The sequence below is a fragment of the Anabrus simplex genome, chromosome 1, assembly GCF_040414725.1.
Source record: "Anabrus simplex isolate iqAnaSimp1 chromosome 1, ASM4041472v1, whole genome shotgun sequence".
In the NCBI taxonomy this organism is placed as follows: Eukaryota; Metazoa; Arthropoda; class Insecta; order Orthoptera; family Tettigoniidae; genus Anabrus; species Anabrus simplex.
In genome coordinates, this window is record NC_090265.1 from 1,361,438,575 (window position 1) to 1,361,452,483 (window position 13,909).

At 37.7% G+C, this 13,909-nt stretch overlaps 1 protein-coding gene across 1 annotated transcript in view; it reads left to right on the plus strand.

Annotated features, from left to right (window-relative positions):
* LOC136859048 (ras-specific guanine nucleotide-releasing factor 2) overlaps nucleotides 1–13,909 on the plus strand; it is a 1,472,247-nt gene that overhangs the window by 1,287,902 nt on the left and 170,436 nt on the right. Inside the window, exon 21 of the mRNA XM_068225766.1 lies at nucleotides 1,253–1,502. Coding sequence (XP_068081867.1) covers nucleotides 1,253–1,502 — 250 coding nt within the window. The remainder of the gene's footprint in view (nucleotides 1–1,252; nucleotides 1,503–13,909) is intronic.

The window sequence follows — 13,909 nt, forward strand, 5'->3', positions numbered from 1 at the left end:
CTACAGTATTGTAGTAACCCAAAATACCTGGGAGTCACCCTGGACAGGTCCTTGACCTACAAGAATCACCTCTATAATGTGTCAGCCAAGATCAAGACCAGAAATAACATCCTCCAAAAGCTGGCAGGTACATCCTGGGGTGCTAATGCCCAAGTCCTGAGATCCACTGCTCTTGCACTCTCTTATTCCGTCGCTGAATATTGCTGCTCTACCTGGCTTAACAGTGCTCACACTGGATTAGTAGGCACCCAGCTGAACCAAGCAATGCGTATCATTACAGGATGCATCCGACCAACTAACACACACTGGCTTCCCACCCTCAGCCACATACCACCTCCATCCCTAAGAAGATCACAGTCACTGCTTAACTTGTGGAAGAAAATTGAAAACAATCCTCACCTTCCTATTCATTCTGACATAGCAGCTTCCCCAGCTAAACGACTGAAATCCAGACACCCTTCTTGGCGTACTGCAATGAATTTACAGGACACCTCCTTTAATGTATCGGACGCCTGGAAAGAACAATGGCAACAGCAATCCGCATTACCACATCACCACATCATTGAGAACCCATGCAAGTGCCCAGATGGTTTTTCTCTTCCCAGACGGCAGTGGAGGATGCTAAATCGAATTAGGACCGGCCAAGGTAGATGTGGAGCCACTCTCTTCAAATGGGGATGGAAGACATCACCGCAATGTGACTGCGGACAAGGGGAACAGACAGTGGAACACCTTGCATTTGAGTGTCCTTTGCGTAGTTACAGAGGCTCTATTGAGGACTTAAACTGTGTCTCAAACGAAGCTCTTCTCTGGCTATTAAATTTTGACATGGAACTTTAGTTACGAGCTTGAGATGGTAGTTGTATATATTGTAAATAGTATTGTATTCATCATACGCTAAATAAATTATCATTTCCAAGCGTTAGTAGTTTTGGCCCTTGTTAATTGGTAATAAACCTTGCTCTATGAAAGATATGGCCTGCTGTAGGTTCTCTCTTTCTCTACATCCCTTCATTCAATGCTTCAATGACAAAAGGATAAGAGAATTAAGTAATATGTTCAAGAGAAAAAGCTCAGTGCTCCAGAAATTATTTCCTTCTATCTTTTTACTTTAATTCTATTGAACTATAAGTGTCTAAATGTGTAATATATGTGTTTAAGTGGATCATTTGTTCTGCTTTGTAAATACTAAATCAAATCAAAAAACATAATCATTATTTGATGGGCTTTTAACCAAATTTATGACTTCTAGGAGCAGCACTTCAACTGCAGCTGCTGCTTTTGCTATTGCCACATCAGCTTCCAGCAATCCTCGTGACCATACTCCACCAGTATCAAAAGGAAGCATTGTTGGTCCCTCAGGACGTTGTAGTGTAGGAGATGCTAGTTTGAGATCGGGTAGCTGCAGGGAGCGTAACAGACGGAAAGAGTCTGTTATGTCCACTGCTGCTACAATGAGGGTGCTGAACGTATTACGGCATTGGGTATCCAAGCATGCACAGGTTTGTTATATTCAGATGTACTTTAAGATAGTTCTTCCCTTCCTTTATTATGATTCACTCACTAAAAGATCAGCATCTTTTGTTTAAATTTGTTGATATTTAATGGGGAATATTTGATGCAGTTTATCAAATTCAGAAAAAATATTATCTATTCTATTATTTATGTTCTATTATTCGGTAACTTTTAATACAATGCTGAATGTAAGCCTTTTCCATAGTTTTCCAAACTCAGAACCTTTGAATCATTGAGAAATACATCTACTTATAGGAAATAATTACAAAATCATGGCAACATTTCAGATAATAAGTCTGAATTGGACAATGCTCAGAAAACTGGCAAGGAAAGGACACTGTCATTGACACTGGGAATATACTCAAACCTGACCCATCCAAAGGAACATGTAGAGTTATATTTGCACAAAAACTTGCAGGTACCGGTACTACCATGTCAGTAGTAAGACAGTATTGAAGGTGTAACATGATGAAATGTGGCAAGAAATACAACTGATATGGTATGTAATTGTACATGTCATTACACGGTTCAGGTGAAAACATTGTGAGCTAATTACTGAAGGTGAATAACTGGGCAATCAAGCAATGGTCAAGACCAAAACAGTTTTCATGTAGAGCATTCTTAAGAAATACCATTGTAGAACAGTGACCATGTTCACACGTTTGGGAGAGAACATTTTTGAAGCAATACTTTAAAGGTGTTTTGAATGATGTAGGGCACTTGAACAATTTTGTAGAATAAGTAATGAATCAGATTTTTGAAATCTACCAAAACCTGGAAGTGGACATGTGCAGACAATGATCTTAGTGGCAAAAGTCTACGTCTAAACCAATACAACTGCATTTGTAGTAAATATCACCACATTTTTGTAAGATCAATAGAATTGCACATCCACAGGTTGAATTAGGCCAGTACATTTTCCTACAATGAGTTTCTTTATGAGTTGAACACCTGCTGGAATTATTAAACTGAACAGCTCATCATCCACGCTTGGTGAACCATGGGCACTCTTACCAGAATATACATCAAAGGTAACAAAGTTCTGTCCATCTTTATGAGAAGTATAGTTGTGTAGGATTGTATCATTGTGAAAATAGAGCCCTCCAAACTCCTACTAGATGCCATCTCTTTGTTGAATTGTGACTGATCTGGATTAATTATTTCTGCAGGGCTTGAATAATGTTTGTCCTTTATCTGCTGTATTTCCTAAACAAATTTATCCTCTTGTTTTTAAATTGGTCTCTTCTTAGGTAACTATCTTTGACAATTTGCATTACATTTTGAAACTCAATGTTGTATTCAGTGTTGAATTTCTTCATGTATGATGTTAATGCTTGGAAATTTGTAATACACTAGAACCCCGTTTATCCTAAATAAAGGGGGCGGAGCCACTTCGGTTGACGCACTTTTTCGGATGACACATGCTAAATATTTTTGGAAGTTAAATGTCAAAAATGCACAAGCTCTATTAGGCAAAGGTGCATACTATATATCAACATTAAAATGTTTACATAATTTCACTCTTTGTATAAAATGAGTGATTTTCTTCTGAATTTTCTTGGCGCAGCGCTGTCCTGCAACTATGTCGTGCCACCGTTTAATCAAGAATACATCAGGTGGTGTAGATTCATTGCTTTGTTCAACAAAGCGCAAAGCAATCTGAACTAATTAAACAATTGTTTTGTTACTACTGAACTGAATACTGAATGCAGTATTTTTATTACAGTACTGTAATTAAAGCATGTGGTACTGTATTTTAATAAAAATTCTAAATCAATCTTACCCCCAATGCATTAAATTCATCATCTAATGTAACTCGATTCTCAGAAATGCTATTGTCAAAGTCAGAGTCTGCATAATCTTCATGATGAATAATACAGTAATAATAATTATGATAATGATAATAATACACTAATAATTATAATTCCTCCTTGTTCAAGAAAAAATGTATGATGGAACGAACTAGAGGGTAAGAAACTGTTTTGTTTTATGCTACACTTGCATTCTGGCATAAGTCATAGTATAAAAATAGGGTTTGCTTAGTAGCTCTCAGTACATATAGCAAGAGAATTACTAATATTGACGGCTAAGAATGAGAGGGTAAAAACAAAATATTAAAATACAATTTTGCCAGAGCATTTCAGTTAAGCCAGGTTCCGGTTAAGCGGGGTTTTACTGTATTCACAGGATCAGTCTAGGCCTTCAGAGCAATTGTCCAATTTTTGAAGGGTGCAATCATAAATTATCCCATGCTGCTTTCTGGTGTCTTGAAGTTGCAAGAGGATGGCTGTTTCTTCAGGACTTATCGACTCTTGATCAAATGTTTTACCCTTCTTAACTATTCAAATATTAAAATTCCCTACAAAAATGTTTCCTTTATTGGAAAATAGTATAGTGTCTTGTTCTACCTATTCAGTTCAATATAATTTGAATTCTAATTGAAATACAAAACATAGTATGTGTTTTAGTCTATCGTTGGCAGATACTCGTATCAGAGTTTCGTTTCTCGCCTGTAGTTCCGTAATCCTTAGTCCACATGATGAAGGTGGCAGTGATGGCTTATCAGACCAATTCTTGCATAAAACATGCGGCCACACATGTTGCATCTGATGGAAGGTGGTGGACGTGGCAGTGTTTGATGTAGCTTCTTTCTCTGGTGAGTTTCCTCTTCCTGTCTTCGATGTTCCTGCTCGAACTGTGCAACTGCAGCTGAGATGGTAAGCATGTCAGTAAGGGCGATCCAATGCGAGAGTATGCCAGGTATTTGGGCTTATATCTGCGCTTCTTGTGGTTTGCTTAAGTTGGTCTTTATATTGCTTCAGAGGAGCACCATGAGTCCTCTTGCCAGTGCTGAGTTCATCATACAAGACTTTCCGAGGGAATCTGATGTTACTCATACGATGGATATGGCCTGCCCATCTAAGCCAATGACCAACGATGATGGCTTCGATACTGTTTAGTTTTGCTTTCTCGAGAACTACTATATTAATTATATAATCATCCCATTTGATGTTCATAATGGATCTAAGTTTTTTTTCGTGAAAGCATTCCAGTTTCTTGATGTCCCGGTGATATAGGGTCCAGGTTTCACACCCATAGAGTAACATAGAAATAACAACAGCTTAGTATACATTTATTTTTGTGCAGATACTTAGATCTTTGTTCTGGAATACGCGATGTGAGAGATGTCCAAAGGCCACATTGGCAGCCTGTATTCTGTTTTCCACGTCCTTATCAGAGGTACATTGCGTTGAGAGAATACTCCTCAGGTACGAGAAGTGCTCCACCCTATCCAGAGCTGTGCCAGATATGGTGATATCAAAATCTGAGGGGGTTCCAGTAGCAGGCTGAGTAAGTACTTAAGTTTTCTGAATGTTGACAGTCAGGCCGAAACGTTCATAAGCTCTGTTGAAGCAGAGGACAGATTGTTGAAGCTCTTCTGGTATGTGGGCTGGAGAAGCATTGTCATCTGCATATTGCAATTCTGTGACCCGGGTGGAATAGGTTAATCTTTTGGCGCAAAGTCTGGTCTGGCTGAAAAGTCCCCCCCATCATACTGATATTTAATTTTCACATGTGTGTTGTTTGCAGGCATTGTCTCATAAAGCATAGCTGCCAGGTACAGGGCAAAAAGTGTAGGTGTAAGTACACCTCCTTGCTTGAGTCCATTTGTGATTGGAAATTCTTCTGAGATATCATTTGTGCCTCACCCACACCTAATTGTCTTCTTATTTTATTCTCTGATACCGATGCCATAAGTCAGTTAATTGAAAATGGTATATGTTCTCTAACTTGACGTCTACTTCTTCCTGATGAGACAGATGGCACCACATGATATTATGAATTTCCAAAGCATTTCTTTCAATCTAAAACTTGCTTTGTATGCTCTCTGGCTATAATATAAGAAGAAGGCTTGGGTAAAAAAAATGGAGATGCAAGGCTACGGGATGATTCTCGTATCTTTTAAATGGTACTACAAAAAGATTTATGGTTTTCCCTATGTGACTCTCTGCTTGGAGTTAATGTACATAATTACTTTATATGTTTGGATTCTTATCCTTTGAATTCTAGGTGTTTGTTTAAATGTCCTCTTCCTTGGCTTGCCACAGTTATGCTAGGTTAGTGCACTATGTAATCCCTGTTTCGTATTTTGTTCTTTATGTTTATTGATATAATATTCATATATATTCGTTCCTATGAAGGGACAATAGGTAACAATGATCCTTATTGATAGGTAGGTAGGTAGGTGTGTGTGTGTTTTTTTTTTGTTTTTTTATTATTTTAATTTGAGACCTGTTCACATCCTCTTCAACTGCGATGTCTGTCTTGAGCCCATGTTGTGTAATATGTTTGAAGTGCTAATGCTGTACAGTTCATCTTCACCATTTCATACGATATGAATATGTTTTATAGCTTATGTGTTGTTTGGTTATTGTGTTGACTAGGTGAGCATTGCCTATGTAGCAGCCACCCAGATAATCTGATCTGTACTCTCAGATCAAGCTCATAAGCCATCGACTGACTTTTATCTGGCAGTTACAGTCATTATCATAACGTGCTGTGATACTGCATTTTATTCTACTTTGCACATTTGGTCTCTATGTGTATTGCAACCATACCACCCACGCCATTGCCCCATAGAGCCATACGACAGCATCATTTTGGGCTACCACCATACAGCACCATACACCAATGCATATGATGGTATAGGACCTTTTAAGTCTAGGGTTAAATGCCACCTCATCTAGAAAGCGAAAAAAAAAACTTCAAAGTGATGGTTGAACAAAAGCTCTTTTAACCGTGCAAGGATCAACTGCACTCCTCCGTTTCATAGAATCAAACCACCGGTCTCCCAGGACCATGGTGCGTTCGTGACAAAAGATATAAATACAGCACTAAACTAACTTAAAGGCATAAATGAATGGAGAAAAATTTAGGATGAATTTTTTTAATGGCAAAAATGATAAGCGAAGAAAAGTTCAAAAACCTATTTATTATTCCTTGATAAAATCATGATTAATTGAAAGCAACCCTGAATAATTCTACCATAATTAAAACAAAATATACAATGTCCGATGGACTAAATATAAATTAGGAGATGTCACTCCTTTCATTGAGTATTTTACGAGTAACAATTCATTATATTTTATCATTTAAATAGTTGACTATCCTTTCCTTTTTGACATTACTATTAGTACACCTATGTCATTATTAATCTGAATCCATGTTAAGAACAGAAATATTCTGTAAATGCGACAGTTCTCATCACAAGTTTTCTTCACTATTAGAAAAAACACGTTATCTATGCTAAAGTCGGAGACAACTTGGAGTGGTTGCCTAATTAACTATACTACTAATTAATAAACAAAAGAAATAAGTTAACACTAGTGGGCAAAATTGCAACCATCAAATAAAATTAGACAGATGTTGGGTCCAGAACCAAACCCACATCGCAATGAACCTGATGACAAAATAACAAGACAGAACCCGTTTTCAAAAACAAAACATAAAAATTAAACACATCTCAAGGAGTATATTCAAAATTATGTACACATATTATAAACAGAAGTATAAACAATAAACACATGCAACTTGCTGTATAAGAAAAAAAAACTTGTGTGTGACGAAAATCCAGGGGTCTGCCTTGGACTTCGAACCGGTGGTCTCCAGGATGTCACCGACAACCTGGTCTCAAAGAATTCCCTATCTCAATTATTCATAAGGTCAACAAACTGGCATTCTAGTTATTTAATTTCTTTACAGAAATAAACATGAACGAGTTAAAAAAAAATCCTTCAAATGCAATCAGATTTATGCGAACCTCATATAATCAGTCTTGGTGGACAGCCTTGAACAATACACTTGGCAGTGTCCCTCCTAACAAGGAAATGCTAACGCACCCTCTTAGGTCATAAATCATACAGTGCAGAACCATAGCTTGTGATGGCTGGCTGGAGATCATTCATTTTCAACAAACTCAAGGCGAGAGGAACTGTCTCCCTGAGAATACATCATGGTAAATAATATAATTTCAACTGATATCCTCTTACCATATTCCATAGCTCCATTGGCTTATTAATTCTCTTCCCGCTTACAATTCTTTAACTCAATATCGAGCCACTATTCATCTTTTCAATGTCACATCCATAAACTTAGAATATCCAGGTTCACATCCAGTCGATTACATAGAAAATTTCAGCCTATGTTTTCCTACAGTTTGAACTCAGACAAAATCTCAAATAGATTTAAGTGTATCCATAATTTTATTCTAATATTAAAGAAAAGCATATGCTTGTTGACATGAAAGGAAAATTTCATCAAAAAATGGGAGGGGGTTCGTTTGTGTCCAGGCTTATCACAACTTACACAAATAATAAATACAACCATCTATTGTACATATTCTCTTCATGCAAAATTTCATTAAAACAAGAGTGCCTTTCTAAGCCCATGATTTTTATGCCAATACTGGCATTTTTAAGACACTATCGCAATGCATTACCAAAATAGGTTGAATATTCCATATAACAAAAATTTACATTTTATGGTTTGAAATCATCAATAAAACAAATCTATATTTTGCCCTCCTAATCTGAAGCACTCTCAACCTTTCTGAAATTTTAGCCCATATTACAGAATTTCCGTTCCCATCTAGATAAATATATTTAAAACAATATGAAGACCACTCACAAGTCTCTCCCTAATTCAAGAATACATGCAATTTACATTATTAACCTAACTTATGTGATCTAAATTTTACATAACCGCCCAATTTACTCAGAAAATATTTAAATTTGATGTACTCGTCGCCATGGAAAATTCTAAATTCCCATGGAGGGAATTAGATATTTTTCACAAATAGAGCATAATAGAGCAAACCCCTCATCATCATATCGAGAAATCGATGGTTTGGGCTTCGGGAAGGCCCTTGACATCATTTAGCCTCTCATGGTGCTGACGTGGATCACAGGTTCGAATCCTCTTCTAGTCCTGCTGAACAGGTTCATAATCCCAGGGTCCTCTTCTTCACTGTAACAAGTCTAATGATGTTGAATTAAGCTGCGTCATTCACCAAACACAATTTTCAAACCTGTAACACAGTTCTCATGGTCACATTGGTTAAAATTTTCAAATACTTTCAATACTTTAACTTCATCTATCACTTGGACAAAGTTTTTCACACCACGTATTGGCAAAATGTATATTAGCACTCCCGAATACAGGTAAGGCCAGAACACCAGCAGACTCGTGTGTCTGCCTTCAATCTTTCACGTCAAGTGCTGCTTTTCTCAATACAGTGGCCCCTTATATAATTTTACCCCTACAAGAACAATAGACGGCAATCAGTCCCCACTACATTTTTGCATATCAGTGGTTCTACGGTTGTGTGACATCAGTAATGTGCTCAAATGTGTGACTCAGACTCTTAAGTAATCTAGTATTTTGCGGAAAACAAATCAATCGGCAGTTTATCTGAAATTTATTATCAAAATGATGCCTTCAAGGTTATAAATTTCATTATTGATTCCGTATTCAATTAAGATTACATATAATTTACAAAGTTTATTCCAGCTACTCAATACTGTACAGTAATTGCAATGTTTATAAATACATTACATTTTAGTCAGGTCAGGAATGATCCTGCTACCGTATGCAACAGTAGACGGTACTACCTGCGACTATCTGGCCGAGGGTTGGGCGGCCGACACCAAACCCGACAAACTAGGGGAAGACCAACAGCTACGGGTGGAGGAGTTTTCCTCTAGAAAGTTTGATGAGACCCTTGTGTAGGAAATGACACATAAATTCATCAGCTGCTGCCTTGCAGTGAGGTTTTTTTTTTGCTAGTTGCTTTACGTCGCTCCGACACAGATAGGTCTTATGGCGACGATGGGACAGGGAAGGGCTAGGAGTGGGAAGGAAGTGGCCGTGGCCTTAATTAAGGTACAGCCCCAGCATTTGCCTGGTGTGAAAATGGGAAACCACGGAAAACCATTTTCAGGGCTGCCGACAGTGGGGTTCGAACCTACTATCTCCCGAATACTGGATACTGGCCGCACTTAAGCGACTACAGCTATCAAGCTCGGTTGCAGTGAGGTAGGGAACTGCCAAAGGCTAAGGGAGAATACCCCTGACAGAAAATCCCCAGCAGTGTTAGGCTTAGCAAGTCAACTGAAGGGTTATATCAATTGCTTTCAACTACAAAACGAGCCTCGGAACGCAAAAATACCGCATAGACACATCTTCTCAAACATCTGCAACATATGATGACCGTAAGGCTGATGTTCAAGTACGATGTTCTGAGAAGAAGCCTGAAAGAAAGAGTCCTAAACACAGAATTGGAACATTAAATATCCTGACCCTGACTGGCAGAAGCGAGGAGCTGATAGATATGATGGAAAGGAGGAACCTCTGTATTCTTGGCCTGAGTGAGGCAAAGTGGAAGGGAAGAGGAACAAGAAAGCTAAGAAAAGGATACAAACGACATTGGAATGGAAATAAAACAGAAGCCAAAAATGGTGTAGGTTTTATATTAAGAGAGGACATTGATGTCATCAGTGAGGTAATATATTTAATGAAAGAATTATTAAGTTGAACATCTCTTTTAACAAGAGTGTGCTGAGAGTAGTCCAGGTGTATGCTCCACAGACTGGCTGTAATGAAGAGGAAAAAGAACAATTCCAAACTGATTTAGAAGAAGCTATAGAAAGAGAGGAAAATATCATAATAATGGGAGATCTGAATGCTCAAGTTGGATCAGACAGGCTTGGATACGAAAATGTACTAGGTCCACATGGTTATGGAGACAGGAACCCAGAAGGAGAAAGTCTTCTAGATCTACGTGTAAAGAATGGCTTGAGAATAAACAACACTTGGTTTCAGAAGCAGCTAAGTCATAAACTAACAAGATACAGTTGGAATGGAGATACTAAAACTCTGATAGATTATTTTATATCAGACAATGAAGCAGAAAAGACCATATGTGATGTCAGAGTTATACCAAGTGAAAGCTTGGACAGTGACCACAGACTTCTCCTCACAACAATAAAGCACATTGAAATTAATAGACTTCAGAAATACAGGAAACCAAAATTCAAGACATGGGAGCTAAAGAAGGCAGAGGAACAAGTTGAATACACAAAAAAGTGACCAATAAATTACCATCAGATGCATTACAAGAAGGCAACATCGAGTGGACTAGATCCAAAGAGAGGATAGTCGGAGCTGCAGTAGATGTTTGTGGAAAAACTAATATCAAAATGAAGGCAAAAGAAACTCCTTGGTGGAACGATCGGGTGAAGATTGTTGTGAAAACAAAAAATGAAACCAGGAAAGCCAGAGACAAAGAAATGCAAAAAGGAAGTCAAAGGAATGAATCTAGAGTAAACGAACTGCAGCAGAAATACAGAGATCAGAAGCTACGAGTAAAGAAAATTGTGGCTGAAGGAAAACAGAAAGCTTAGACTGATTTCACAGATAAACTAGAGCAAGACAGCAAAGCTAGTTCTAAACTACTTTACCGAACAATATGAAATATAAGAAGAGACAATGAATACATAACTGCAATAGAGGAACCAGATGGTAAAATAATTAGGGAAGAGACAGAAATAAGGAAGATCATGAAATCCTATTTTGATAATTTATACAACAGTACTGGGAAAGACTACAATGATGTAACCACGCAGGTCAGTTTAAGCTGCAATAATAAGCCTGACCAAGAGAGCCCGCCAACATGGGAGGAAGTAGAGACGGCCCTTAATAGTATGCCCAAAGAAAGATCAACAGGATTTGATGAAGTCAGTGCAGATATGATCAAAGCAACTGGTGCAATAGGAATATAATGGCTTCATAGAGTAATTAATGCATTATGGAAGGATAGGAAAGTCCCAGATGATTGTAAAAAGGGAATAATAATAATAATAATAATAATAATAATAATAATAATAATACCTATTTTCAAAAAAGGAAGCCGGAAGAAATGTAGCAATTATAGAGGGATCACTTTATTGTCTCATGGTTTGAAAATATTTGAGAAAATACTTGAAAAAAGCTAAGGAAAATAATAGAACCACAACTACAGGAAGAACAATATGGATTCAGAGAACACCGATCAACTACCGATCTCATATTTGCACTTAGAATACTGTTAGAAAAGCATTGGGAGAAGGGCAAAGACTTAACACTAGTGTTTTTGGATCTCGAAAAAGCATTTGATAGTGTTCCAAGGAAGACTATATGGGAATGCTTAAGAAAGAAAAATGTACCCAAAGGGCTTATCCAGAAAGTTAAAATGCTTTACAAAGACTGCTGCAGTTGCGTACAGATAGGAAACGGTAATTCTGATTGGTTCCAAACCACTAAAGGAGTGCAACAAGGCAGTACCCTTTCACCCTTACTTTTTATCACTGTCATGGATGAAGTCATGAAAGAAATTAAGCAGAAGAACGATATGGACATAATGCATTTGCATTTGCAGATGGTGTAGTAATTTGGGGAAATACAGAGAAGGAAGTCCAAGAGAGGCTGAACACCTGGAATGAACATTTGAAAGCACACGGATTAACAATAAATAAATCGAAAACTGTTACTATGTCAGACAACAGGCAGAAGAAGAAAGGAAAAATAATGCTGGAAGGTACACAGCTGGAAACAGTAGACCAATATAAATATCTTGGGTGCATCATTTCAAGTGATAACAGAATACAGCATGAGATTAACAACCGCATTCAAAAATCAGCTCAGTTTTACCATCAAGTTCGGAACCTCCTCTGGAACAAACAAGTTCCCTTAAGATCAAAGCAGATTCTATTCCAATCATACTTCACCCCCATAATAACATATGGCCTAGAAACCTGCACAACAGCCCAACAAGTGGATAGCAAACTACAAGCCACAGAAATGAAGTTCCTATGAACTATGGTACAGAAGACAAAAAGGGACAGGGTAAGAAATGAAAGAATAAGGGAGGAAGCTGGTGTGTACCCATCCCTGAATGAAAAAGTGACAAGGGCCCGTTTGAAATGGTTTGGCCATGTCAAACGAATGGACGATAGAAGGACAGCAAAACAATCGCTACACACAGTTGTGGCCAGAAAATGACCGGTAGGAAGACCTAGGAAGAGATGGCTGGACCAAGTGAAAGAGGACATAGGAACAAGAGGAGTCAGCTGGGATGTCGTCTTGAGAGAAGAGTGGTACATGGACAGACAAAAGTGGAGAGTGCTCGTAAACCACACCCGGGCAACTCGAGTGGAAAACTGATGATGATAAATACATTACAATATGTTATCAAGGGACTAGTTTTGACCCTTGAATGATGACCACATAGGGTCAAAACTAGTCCCTTGATAACATAAACATTGCAATTATTGTACAGTATTGAGTAGGTGGAATAAACTTTGTAAACTATATGTAAAATGGTGCCTTTACAGGGATCCCCCACCCAGAGCCTGCATAGTCATCTGGCGTGGGTACGCTACTGGTGCTTATATAATCATATGGTGGCGTAATTTTCCACACGTTAAAATTTTATAAACAATTAGAATTTTGGTAGAGGTCTTTTATGGAAACATATGACATGCTGAGGTTTCCCTTACTAATTATTATGCATATCTCAGTCTTAGAATACAAATTAAACTTGCAGGTTGGCATTGCCGTGTTTCGGCCATTACTATAGATTTTCTTTCCTTGTCATTTTTCATAGCTCGACCACCAAGTCGGAGGTGTTGTGCAAACTAATGCAACCTAATGCAACTTTACTCTAATATGGACAAAGGGGCTTGAGAACATTTTCCACCGCCCAAATCAACTTTTAAATAAATATGTGTGTGACCGATACGGTCACAGTATATGTGCGTTGTGTGATTGTCGGATCGGTGTTATTTTTCGGTGCCCTATGAATGTTTGCCTTTAGCTTTATTATTATTATTATCATTATTATTATTATTATTATTATTATTATTATTATTATTATTATTATTATTATTAGACTATCTTATCAATGTTCCTGGCTCGCTCAGCCATTTTATTAACCTATTTCAGGATCTTATTTTCTATTCAACTTATCATCTTTGACTCATGTTTATTTTACTTCGGTAACCATGGCAATGCCCTTTTATCCTCCTTATAACCTCCTGATGTTCTATAATTATTCTTTTCTGCCCGCTTTGCTCCTACCACTTTCATTTCTGAGAGATTCTGACTCTTTAGAAATTGTTGGATGCTTTTTGAGAAGGTTTGACGGGTTGTTGGCTTACTTTTGCTTTATCTGGAGCAACGACAATATTTCTTTAAAAGCCGCTATATAATCTCTAATTGATCCTTCGTTCTAATGAAAGAACTGTTTTTGCAACAAACCTTATGTACCACTGTCTGGTATTAACTGAACCAATTGGTA